Source organism: Mus caroli, chromosome 18 (assembly GCF_900094665.2).
Source record: "Mus caroli chromosome 18, CAROLI_EIJ_v1.1, whole genome shotgun sequence".
Lineage (NCBI taxonomy): Eukaryota > Metazoa > Chordata > Mammalia > Rodentia > Muridae > Mus > Mus caroli.
Window position 1 is genome coordinate 51,730,028 of NC_034587.1, and position 12,361 is coordinate 51,742,388.

The window sequence follows — 12,361 nt, forward strand, 5'->3', positions numbered from 1 at the left end:
CTACGTATTTTATATGTTCTGTCTACTGTCCACATGTCACAAGACTTAGATGTTTAGGCCAGGCATGGTGATACATGGCTTTAACATGAACATTTGGGAAGGGAGAGAGGCAGGAGGATCTCTATGAGATGATAGCTGGGATGATATAAAGAGAGCAAGTTTTAAGAAATAAACCAACACACACACACACACACACACACAAGATTGCATGTTTAGCATACTGTTGGGATGCTATGTGTCCATGTTTAGAGTAGTCATGTAGTTCTGCTCATATTTATAGAATTGAACTCAGTGTTTAGTTGTTATATCATTTTATCATGTATGAAAAGTTAGTTTCTGTGTATTGTTGCATTATGTGTCCATAGTATGAAGAAATTCTCCTCTAAAAGTTAGACTCACTCCCAGCCAGCGAGAAGTAACATCAGACACACAAGAAACCATTATTTAAAAAAAAAACAAAACAAAACCTTTTTAATTCTGATTGCCAAATTATTTAAGGCAGGTATAAAAAGGAAAGCATTCAATATACATTTTACATAAAATAAACTAGATTACAGCATAAAACAAGTAACCAGGCAATGGCGTTAAAATCCTTCTCTTCTAAAACTGGGTAATTGTAAACATTAAAGAAAAAAAAGGAAAAAAAAAAAAAAAGACTGCAGGGCTATTCAAGTAAGAGAGAGATCGCAGATGTCTCTGGTATGCAGGCTATTGGGTTATCTGCCATTCAAGATTATCAAAAAAAAAATGACACCTCATTATTCACAGATGCTCATTATTTCCCCATCTTAATTTTTACATTATATATACAACACAGTTTTTGTGGTTCTGGCAACCCCATGCCTTCCAAAAGTATTTATTTCCACAATAAACAAGTACAAAGAGTGACCACGGGGACATTTTTTACACTGATGCATCTTTAAGAGGAGCCACCAATTAGACATCTAAATTGTACCAAGTGTCATCATCACAGTTGGCCTTTCTGAGGGGTTTTATGGGAGAGAGATGAAGGATATGCAAGGTTCAGGCACACTGATACAGAACATTATTTATTTACAATTTAAAAGGAAAAGAATGTAAGCAGCCTGTTATGGCTAACACTTTCAACATGACAAATACATTTTTTTTTCTTTTTTAATTTCCTTTACTGAGTGGTTTGCAACTTGGCAGCAGACCCTGTGTGTGCGAGCCTGGTTACTGTTACAAAAAAGTAAAGAATATATATATATATATATATGTATATATATATATATGTATATATACAGATATGTATACGTATATATATACATATATATAAAACAGAAGTTTAATTACAGCAACATTTGTTACTCTGTGATAAAATCTGTAATTTACAAAATGAAATGACTGGTTTTTTGCCTGCCATTAAGGCATTTCAAATTAACACCATGGAACTGATGTCTATATAAAGCGCTTCCCCACGTGATCCAGTCACATGGCACCGGACACTTCCGATTCTGTTATTCTCTGCAAAAGAAGAGCACACCTTAGCAACCGGTTCTGTCAACAGTGGGCAGGAACTACATAAAAAACAGTGAGCCTGAGAGTTCTGCTTCCTCCCTGGGATTCCCAGGGAAATGAAGAATCACAAAGTGGTAAGCTACATTTTTAGGGAGTGTTAATTTTATATTGATAATCTGATTTTTTTAAAATTTATTTTTCTTCTCAGGACAGCTTGCAGGGTAACTTAGAACACAAGAGAAACCAAGGTTCCCTTTAGCATTATGGTAACTCATTTTCCCATGTGCAATGTTAATTTTAAGTATAATAAAATGAAAGGCTTTGTATCCTGATATTTTATTTGATAGAACTAAGACTAGAACCTAGGACCTTAGGCATTCTGGTCAAATGCTAAAACACTGAACTACCCCATGAATATGTTAACAAAAGTGTAGGCTTGGCCTTTTCTTAATCTAAGGACAATTACCCTTGTCTTAGACTTAAAAACAAAAAACAAAACAAAAAACCCCTCACATTTCTTTACAGATGTACATCACATTTATAGAATGAGGATCATGGAATCAAAGTCCCGTGTGAAACATCTTGTCATAGCATGTTCATTCATTACAGTAAAATGAAACTCAGGTGCCAAGTTTCTCATCTGCAAAGCCTATATTCTCTTCCGTGAATACCATTAGCCCATCTCTGCCAGAAAACTAATTCCAGGTGTCAGGAATATTTACCTTCTCTGTGCAGGAAACATTCCAGAAGCAGATGCCTGGGCAGCCACCTGCTGGGAGGCAACTAGGGCAGCAGAGGTCAAACCTAGTGGGAGGAAAACACAGGGTTTCCATGACATTGGAGAAGAGTGGACACAGGCCCAGTGGTCAAGGGCACAGAACCACTAGCAATCATTTGTCCTTTGCCAAACACACACATGAAATGTTTCATGCCGCAATGACAGATGACAAACCACTCGGGGTAGCCCATATCTATTCCGTTACTGAGTTCTTGGTGGCTTTTTTAATAGCTACTCAGAGGATAGCAGCCTTCTATCTTCCTGGCTCTGCCTGGTGCTAAGGAGTTTGCATGTATTCCTGAATAGGAAACTCAAGACAAATAACAGGTACCGCCCAGCTAGCCACAGGAAGCAGAAGTCACAGCGAACTGAGAAGCAACATGCTACTTGCTTTAGAAAACTTGTATGATGACTTTTATCACTGTAACAGTTTTCTCCACTGACTTAAATATGATGCATTCCATTAAAGTACATGATATAAAGCTATCAAATTTAAATAAACAAACAAACAAGCCTGCCCTTTAAGTCTACATGGTCTTAGAACAATGGTCTTAGCCGGGCGTGGTGGCGCACGCCTTTAATCCCAGCACTCGGGAGGCAGAGGCAGGAGGATTTCTGAGTACGAGGCCAGCCTGGTCTACAAAGTGAGTGCCAGGACAGCCAGGGCTACACAGAGAAACCCTGTCTCGAAAAAAACAAAAAAACAAACAAACAAACAAACAAAAAAGAACAATGGTCTTAATCTGTAAGGCTAATAAGGGAGCAGAGACCTGAACAGTCACACATAAAAAAGTATTTGAGTCCCATAGAAAATTGTTCAGGAAAATTGACATGGGAGCACATGCCAATAATTCCGGAGGTACAGTTCAAGGCCAATCTCAGACATTTTTTTCCAGAGATAATTTGAGACATTACAGTAGCATTAAAAAAAAAAGAAAGAAAGACATACTTATTCTGCTCAAATAAACCATCTTTACATCTGTGATGTGTTAGAATAGAATGCATGTCCTTCTCTTGTTCTCTTCACACTTGGTGATTTGGGAGATCTATCTATTCACCTGCCTATCTATCTATTGATCTATCTACCTACCTATCTATCTTAGCATCAAGTAAGGAATGAATTAAAAAAAAAAAGTCCACTTCCTTTACATTTCCTGCATTTGGAAGCATTTTCCAACATTGTCTTGCTAAGTTCGTTGGCTAAGGCTATGGCTGAATTGCCCCAGATCCTTCTAAGATCCCATGTTGAGGCTCAAATTCTCAATTTGAGTGCGTTTGGACTCAGGAGCTTATGCAGAAGTAGTTAAAGTAAAATGAGGGCTCATTTTGATCTTACAGGCTTAATGTTCTTGTAGGAACTGATTCCAGAACTCTGCCGTGTGCTCTGAACAAAGATAGTAGGAAGCCCCTCCCCGATGCTATTAAGAAAGTCCTCACCAGAAAGGGCTCAGTATAATCTGCACCAGGCTCTCCAGCTATAACTTTCAAAACTGTGACAAAATAAAGATAGCTAATAAAGAAGGGTCTGAGGTAATAGAAATGGGGACAGGTAAGGTGTGATTGCCTTGCGCATTATGACTAAGGTCTCTCTTCAGCTTTAGTGAAAGTGTTACATCAGTGAAAGGATGAGAAGCAGGTTTCAGGTGAGTTATGAAATGTTAGGCTTGACCATGCTGGTTACTCGCATGGGGAAGAGGCAACTTAAAAGGAGTAGAGGTATCAGAGCAAGTGATCTCACCAAAGCCACCAACCATGGCTCTGTTTTTCCTACAATATCCCCTGAAGTAGCTATCTGATCTTCAGGGTGTTATATGGTACCCTAGACACCAGCTACCACCCTCAGTCTGTGAGATAACATCTCCCAGTGACAATTATTAAGTGGTAGCCACTTTCTGTCTCAGTAGAATACAAACAGCCTTAGTTGTGTCTTCCCGGAACACTAGGAAATAACTGTTAGGAATCACCTCTACCACTAGTGTTAGTCCGAGTGCAGTATTTTAATTTTTAAATACTGACAGTCAGTCATAGCAACTGTTGACCAAAACAGAATTGTACCAATGTGGTGAGATTGCTGACCTTGAAAAGGGTCGTATTGACCAGGGATGAGAGGGTAGCCCATGCCAACATGGGTGTGGTGGTGTGTGTGCAGGTGCCGCTGGCTGAAGGGGGAGTGGCGATCCCGTTCCCGCTCTGCTTCCCGTTCTCGCTCCGTGGAAGCCTTCTCCACAGGCTGAAAAGAGAAATGCTCTCCTTTAAGGTGCTGACATACAAACATCAGAAATACCAAAACCTCTTTTGCTGTCTATCCATACTATTTCATTCAGGTCATTGAGTAGATACAGACTTAAAATCCTATACCAATGGAAGAAAACTTCAAAAGATAGGCATTTGATTTAACAATAGAGGACCTCCCAAAGTCATCTAAATGGCACCAATATTTTCTGTAAATATTTCCTAAAAATTTTCTCAAGATTCACTACTCAAAATGGCTATTTAGAAACCATTTGGTGACTTTCAGAAACATTTTTTAATGAAATTTTAAAAGGATTTTCTAAGACTATTTTTAAAGGTTAAGTTTTCTAATTATACCTTTATACTTTGTGAAGGAAATTTATCTCATGATTTTTTTTAAAAAGTATTTATTGTGGTCAGGCATGGTTTAATCCTAGAGGCAGAGGCAGAGGCAGAGGCAGAGGCAGAGGCAGAGGCAGAGGCAGAGGCAGAGGCAGAGGCAGAGGCAGAGGCAGAGGCAGAGGCAGAGGNCAGAGGCAGAGGCAGAGGCAGAGGCAGAGGCAGAGGCAGAGGCAGAGGCAGAGGCAGAGGCAGAGGCAGAGGCAGAGGATCTCTGAGACAGAGGCCAGCCTGATCTACAAAGTGAGTTCCAGAGCTATACTGAGAAAAAAAAAATGTCTCAAAGATCAAAACCCAACAAAGAATTCATTGTGTTCTTACAAAGATCCACACCCAAATTCATGCAATAATATACAGTATTTATGCTGCACACATAGTTTAATCACTTTATAATTCTCCTGACTGTATGCATGAGCCCCACTTGTGTGACTTAGCTAGCCTGGATGAACAGTTTTCTGAAGGAAACTGGCACACTAAGAGTCTTAAGCCTGGTTTCATTGCCATTATCCCCTAAACAGTGCAGTATGAGAACTCTCAGATGATGCTTTTGTTGTAGTAGATTCTTGGAGGTAATCTGGGGATGACTAAAAATACAAAGATGAATGTAGGTTGATAGGCAAAATCTGTGTCATCACTTTATAAAGTGAGTAACTTCAGATTTTGAGAGCCGAGAGGTTCAGGAACCAAGGGTGGGCAGAATCAGCAGGAAAGCACTGCCCTGCCCACAGTCCAGATTATTCAATTCTGAAAAGTCACCACAAATTCCACACCTTCCACATCTGAGAGGATTAAGGACAGTGTTTCTCAAACACATTTCTCCCTTTTAGAACCTAGCTATCCTTTCCCATGGCAGGTTCTCAGTGGAACAACGTCTGTGTGTGCACTGAAAGGAGAACTTACAGAAAAAGGATCGGGCGGGGATCGATCACCTTTTCTAGTTTCTTGGTAGTGGTTATGTTCGCCTTGTGGACGCCCCATCTTATTCATCTCACCCCCTTTTCTTTTCTACCCAGGAGCTATGGCTTTTCTTTGGTCTCTTTATAAGCAGTATTTAGGACTAGCAGTTGTCACTTCTCTGGGAGTGAGTCTTTCACAGAGAAAAATTTCTTGTAACCCTCCTGTGGAACGATGAGGACAGGATAATGCGTCAAGGCCAGCAGGCAGCAGATGCAGCCTTTACTCCTATGCCATGCAATTCAGGCTCGAGTGTCTGTATAAAGTAATGGTGTGTCATGAACCCTCAGCATTGCTTCACACGAGCTTCTTCAGTATAGAACATGTGAATACCACGGTCATCAGAAGGATCTGAAACTCGAGTGTCTACTGTGGTTAGGCGAGCACAGGGGACAGGGGTGACATCTGTCTGGTCACCTCATGAGAAGCTAGCTGGACTGTCTTGGGTGAATTCATTTTTCCATCAACCATTGTCACATAATTGCTGACTACATTTGCTACTGTCTACTGTCTTAAAAGGAAGCAAGCCTTTCCATTTGTGAAAAAAAAAAGTCAATTTTTGAAAGTTGTTTCTGAAGAAAACGTATTTTAGGTTTGTTTGGATTTGTTTTGTTTTGTTTTCATTTGTGTCTTCATTGATGTTTCTTTTTCAGGCTAGGATGTTGCCTTGGCACATGACAGGCAAGCATCCTACCACCGAGCTACACCCCCATCCTTAAGAAGGCATTTAGCAAAAGTTCAACTTGTCAAATAGGTTAAAAGTTTGTGGCCTCTAAACTGCTTAGTAACAAGGGTGGTATCAACTAAACTTCCAGCATTTCCTTTCCTAATGTTTTAACATTTACACCATTTTGTACAAGTCACTATAACTTTAAATTTCTCCCTAACACATCTCTTCCTGGGTAGGCAAAGAACACGACAGTTTTGCAACAGAAAATCTCCCAGTTCCCACAAAGGCTTCAATGACATTTTTTTCCGCTCCTGTGTGACCACATCTTATATTTCAACATTCCATTCTTTATGTATTGGAATAGAACAGCATCCTGAAATCCCAGCTGGGTTTCTAAACCATTTCTCTTTCAAGACTGTTCTGTTTCTTGTCTCCCTTCCCCCACCAAACATGGCCTTTTAACTACCAACAAAAGGAGGCTTACAGCAGGGGACTTGCTGCGGTATTGGTTGGCGTGATGTTGGAGTAGGTCCAGGGCTTTGGCTTCGCTGCCTGTTTTTGTGTTGATGCTGGGACTGGTATTGACTTTCTCTGCCTCTTCTCTCCCAGACATCTTTCCATAAACAGGATAATGAAATCCTGGAGAGAGATAGGCCCCTGCAGATAAACAACAAATGTCACATCATGTTACAGGATACATCTTAAAAACAACAACAACAAAAAATCAGCTGGAACATGTGATTTTTGGGGGGGGGGTACAAATCAGACATCCTAAAATAAGGGGTTACATTAAGAATGGGCTATATGATTATTTATCTGTATCTAGTTTTTTTCTTCTCTGGTTAATTCATCGTGATGAACGGAGGATGTAAACAGAATTGAGCTTATAGCTACTTCATCCATTTATGTGTCCGCTTAAGTGAAAGAAACAGTAACTATAATGATTATGACAGTAAGTGCTTAGAATATTTCCACAGGCAATAAAGTATCTGTCAGTCGAAACATCTAGAGTAAGCCATCAGAAGGTATGGAGGCTAGAGCCCGAGGACTCTTGACATTTCATTACAAAATATAAAAATCTCTCATTAAATCAGTTTCCTCTTTGGCACTCTAAGCAGCCTTAAAAACAAGCCAAACCAAAAGTCATCTGTGAAGCTTCTAATTCATCTCCAGCTGTTAGTAGCTATCATTTGAACACAGCCTCTTCCCACCAATGTAGTTAGAACCCATAACACGTACCAGGGTAACTGTGCATTAAGACAGGAGAGACAGCGCGGTATGCAGGGTGGCTGGGGTCGTACATCTGTGGGTAAGGATAAGCATGCAAGTACTGTATGTAGGACTGGTGCTGACTCATGGGTGAGGACACGGCCACTCGTGTGCCCCGAGAGTCCTTCCAGTTCACGGGTGTCTTCCGATCATCATTCTTTAGCTTGCTGTCCTCCACCGACTGAGAATCAGGACGCTTGCCCTCTTTGGGCTCCTCTTTGATGTTTGTTAATGACACGGGAAGACTGGACACGCCACTCTCTTTGTTAGGAGTCTTCCTTGGACTGTCCTCTTTCAATTTCTTTTCTCTGTCAAGTTCTTCTGGCTTTTGTTGGTCCAGGTACTTGGGCTGGTATACATAATGGTGCCATGTCCTTGACTCTGGATCCTGGTTTGAAAATAAAGATCTGTCTTAAAATGTCATCCTCTGCAAAGCAAACCCGTTAATTTACATGTTATTTCATTCGAAGCGAACATGTGCTGTTCAGCCTACTCTGAAAGGAAAAAAAAATGTTTGAGGTAGGTGTTAGCATTAGTCCTTGTACCACAAGCTAAACCAATGCTTTTACAGTTCTGCCAACATCAAGGTCACACGGCAGCTGGGTTGAAAGGCCTTAGATAATAACATCCTCAGAGATATTTAATTCAGTCTATGCTTTCCTTTTTGTCATCTCACACAGGTAAGGGGGATTTCAAAAACTCTACCTCAAGCTAACGGTAAAAATTTTAAGCAATTATTACAGTTATTAACACCAATTAGGCAAAAATAAACTCTTGGCTTCCTAACACATTTTCTTCACTGACTACAGCTGAGGATCTCACTATGCTGTCTCGAGTCTCATTAATATGTTAACATCTTGAATCAAAACCCCAAATATCAAGCCAATGGCATGTATTATGGTTTACTTATTAGAAAGCAAACCCATTCATGGGCCTTTTAAATTGCCTTGTTCTCCGGTAACCCTGGAAGACAACAGCTGATTTAGAGCTATGGCAGGCACGGGACTGAAGCTTGAAACCCTCTTCATGACTCGGCCCACTCACGGTGTAACTCCACCTAGGGTTCAGGTCTTGACTGAGGATTTGAAGTTGGCCCTCAATCCCAACACTGGCCAGAAACATAGCAGTTAAGAACTCTTGCTCTGACTCACTAGGGGGCAAACACGGGGTGTAGTAAAGTTGGGGTGTTGGTGCTGGGGAATACCAGCAGGGAGTGAAGGTGGCAGAACTAGCTATGTGTCTGGTTTTATGGTGACTGCACTTCAAGTGTACTCAGCCTGGGTGGAGGAACTGTCCTGGGAACTGTCACCTCCAGCTCCTGACTCCCTATAAAACCACAGCTCAAGAGTTCTACTTTGGGTCCCAAACAGAACATAAACCAGAAACCCAGACATCTCAGACCTCTTTGTAAGAGACACCAGGTGCTCAAACTTCGTTAGATTAAATGATGAATGGGAAGTAGGAACTCAGTGACCTGGGTTTAAAAATCTTAAAAGATATATATATATATATATATATATATATATATATATATATATATCTCCAAGTGTTTCAGAGACAGGACATGAAATCTCAGAATTTGAGAGACTTCTGAGTCCCTTTAGTGAAATGCCTTCATCTTTGGCTCATGAAGAAATCAAGAGTCCTCCTCAGAATTACTCTTAGGTAACACACAGCTGCAGGGCACATGCCCAGAGATCTCTTAGCTACACACCATGGCCTCAGTGAGTAATGTACATTTTAGAGTTGTACAGGAACTCCCAAGGATCATATTTCTCAAGGGAAGAGGGAAACCCCCTGACGACGGTTTCCTCCCAGTGCTTAGATGTCTAGCAAGATCAAGCCCAAGACATGTGCACAACTCAGACTGCTCCCTGTCTGTCGGGGGCCACACTCCACAATCTTACTTGTTTAAATCTCGAGGTTGGGTCTACACCTGTCTGCTTCATAGAGTCCATGACAGACTTCATTTCTACAGCCTCCTTAATAAGCTGGTGGTTTTCCATCTGCTTAGCTTTGAAGCTGTCGGCCTGAAGCTGCTGCTGGTGACTGGAGAGAAGCTGTGATTTACCTGTCTCATCAGTTTTATTAGGCACTGATGGCCCTAGTTTAGAATGGTTTTTGTTAGGCTCCGGGGTAGAGGGAGCTTTTGAGATAGTGGCTGATGGCATGTTTTTCTGCTTATTGTCTTCCTTGCCCAGTTCTTTCAAGGGAAGTTCAGCCTTTCTTTCACAGTCTCCTCTCCCACTCTGGGCCATTTTCTGCTCTGCCAGCCTCTGGTCCTCATAGTACTTCTCATACTGCTGTCTGTAGGCAGGGCTGGTAGCCATCAGAGATTTCTGGTCCATATAGAGCCCGTAGGCATACTGGCCGTAATAAAGTGACTGAGCCAGGGCAGGGTGTCTCTGGGTGATGACTGACTGGTGCTGAGGCTGCAGGGGTGCAGAAGTATGGTCTACTTTCTTGGACTCCAACTGTTCCGCCTTGTCTTTCTTCTCTGCATCTTCCTCCGACTCCTTCTTGATCTTCATGCCCTGTGTGCTCCCACCATTCCCAGCTGCAGGGGCACCAACCTGTCCAGGGTGCATGTAACTCGGAGAATAGTAAGGCTCATAGCCATGGTAATAGGGAGAATGGGACTCTTTCAGCTGAGATGGCTGTGCTGAAGTTGAAGGATGCCCTTTCACAACACCATCTTTGTTAGAAAAGGTATCTGATGGGGAACTGGCCTTTGACCTCATGCCCTCTGACCTGCTGTCAGAACCGCCATCATCTGCGGCATCTGATATGTCCGAATAGGCTGGACTGCTGGTCTTAGCTGCTGTGCTCTCAGCCCCATTCTGGGTCAACACATGCAGTGGTGCCATGGGTGTTTGCCCATTCACCAGGGTACTGCATTCCATGCGTGAGGCACTCCCGATGGAAGGGCTGGGGGCATTGTCCGTGAACGTGTAAACCTTATCGGCCTCGGCTTTGATGCTGGCCATGCGGCTCTCCTGAGACTCTGACAACCCATTAGCCAGCCCTTCGCTCTTACCGAGATGGTCCTTTAAAAAATGCCCAGACAAATCCTTGCTAGCTGCCTTGGCTTCCTCCAGCTTCCCCAGCTTAGCATCCATTTTGGGACCTCCAGTCTCTTTCCCTTCTTTGTCCTTGAGCTTTCGCTTCTCCTTTTTCTTTCTGTCTTTGAGTGACACCAGAGCTGGGTTCACGGTGATGGGCTCCCCCATAATTGTGGGCTTTGGTTGAATAGGTTTCAATGGAGGGCTCTTTGGTGTAGCCTGGACCACAGTGGTCGTGAGGGAGGGCAGTCCAGGTATGGTCCCTGTGGTGGTGGATGTGAAGGCTGCAGTCGGTATAGCAATCAGCTGTGGGGGCGTAGGGGCAGGGGCGGGGGCAATGGGGCGGGCACTTTTCAGTTTGGAGAGGTTTTTGTCCATTTTGCAATTGTTTGCTTTTTTGCCCTTTTCTTTATCCCCCAAACTTTTCTTGTCAATCAGTCCTTCCGCTTCCAGTTTGGGCATTTCCGCCGTTAGACTGCTGTCTGTGGCTGAACAAATGTCTAAAGCGGCCGTCATGTTGGAGATGACAGGAAGGTTGTTCAGTTCATTGTTAAGGCCCCTCTTCTTGCCAGAATTCTTGCCAGTTTTCGAACCTATAATAGGACCTGGGCCATTGCTCACGTGCTCTCTCTTTCCCTTGGGTGTCCCAGGGGGGTTCCCAGCCCCGGGGGACCCAGGTGCTTTCGCCTGGTCGTATGATGACACACTTGTGCTTGACTCGTTGCATTCAAGGGCCACGTTGCTCAAGGCTTCCTCACAGTCTGAGATCTTGTCCTCGCTATCCGGCTCGAACTCTAGTTTGTTTTCCGGGTCTAAGTGCGCATGTGCCTGGTGGTACCTCAGGCCGTTTATGTGCTTGTATTTTTTGTTGCAGTTTGGGTGGGGACAATCAATTAACACTGGAGAGGAGCAGCCTTGGTCCAAAAAAGTTGTCTCTGGCTTCCCCTGAGGAGTGGTAGGGGTGCTTCTGGAATTCGTGCGCACTCGCTTTCCGGGCTTACTGTCCTCAGAGCTCGAGTTCAGATCCAACTCCATTGGGGGCTTGTTCTTCCTTTTGTTGGTTGAGGAAGGGCTGGCTTTTATGTCCTCTGCAGCACAGTTTGGGGGTGTCCTTCGTCCACTGGCGTTGAGGCTGCCACGCCTCCCTTTCCCATTGGCTCCCCCTCTGTTCTTGCTCTGCAGCCCTCTGGACTCGGTGAAGCTGACCTCGGAGCCTGGGGCAGCCGCGGCAGACCTCGCTCTCTTCCCTCTGCCCCGGCCCCCTCGCATCTCCAGGTCACTTGTCGGTGATTCGCAAAACCTAGGGAAGCGAGTAATAGGTGGGTCATAATAAGCATCTCCGAAAGAGCCAGGGAGGAGCTCAGGGACACAAGGTAGCAAAGAGGACCCACTGCCCTGGCAGCTTGAGAGTGAGGTGCAGCCAAGAGAAGACCAGTCTCTGTTTGTACTGGTACATCAGCCCAGGGCCAGGCTACCCTGTGAATTATGTTGTTCATCCACAGAGAATCAAAGGAAAGC

The 12,361-nt window shown here is 43.3% G+C and overlaps 1 protein-coding gene across 7 annotated transcripts in view; it reads right to left on the reverse strand.

Moving 5' to 3' along the window:
- Positions 1-438: 438 nt before the first annotated feature.
- Positions 439-12,361, reverse strand: part of Znf608 (zinc finger protein 608) — a 104,878-nt gene continuing 92,955 nt past the window's right edge. For all 7 annotated transcript variants that reach the window (XM_029471785.1, XM_029471783.1, XM_021150773.1 and 4 more), the window contains 6 exons: positions 9,689-12,143; positions 7,752-8,169; positions 6,997-7,169; positions 4,334-4,487; positions 2,202-2,283; positions 439-1,485 (listed from right to left, as the gene is read on the reverse strand). In XM_029471785.1, coding sequence (XP_029327645.1) covers positions 1,479-1,485; positions 2,202-2,283; positions 4,334-4,487; positions 6,997-7,169; positions 7,752-8,169; positions 9,689-12,112 — 3,258 coding nt within the window. In that variant the 5' untranslated portion in view covers positions 12,113-12,143 and the 3' untranslated portion in view covers positions 439-1,478. The remainder of the gene's footprint in view (positions 1,486-2,201; positions 2,284-4,333; positions 4,488-6,996; positions 7,170-7,751; positions 8,170-9,688; positions 12,144-12,361) is intronic.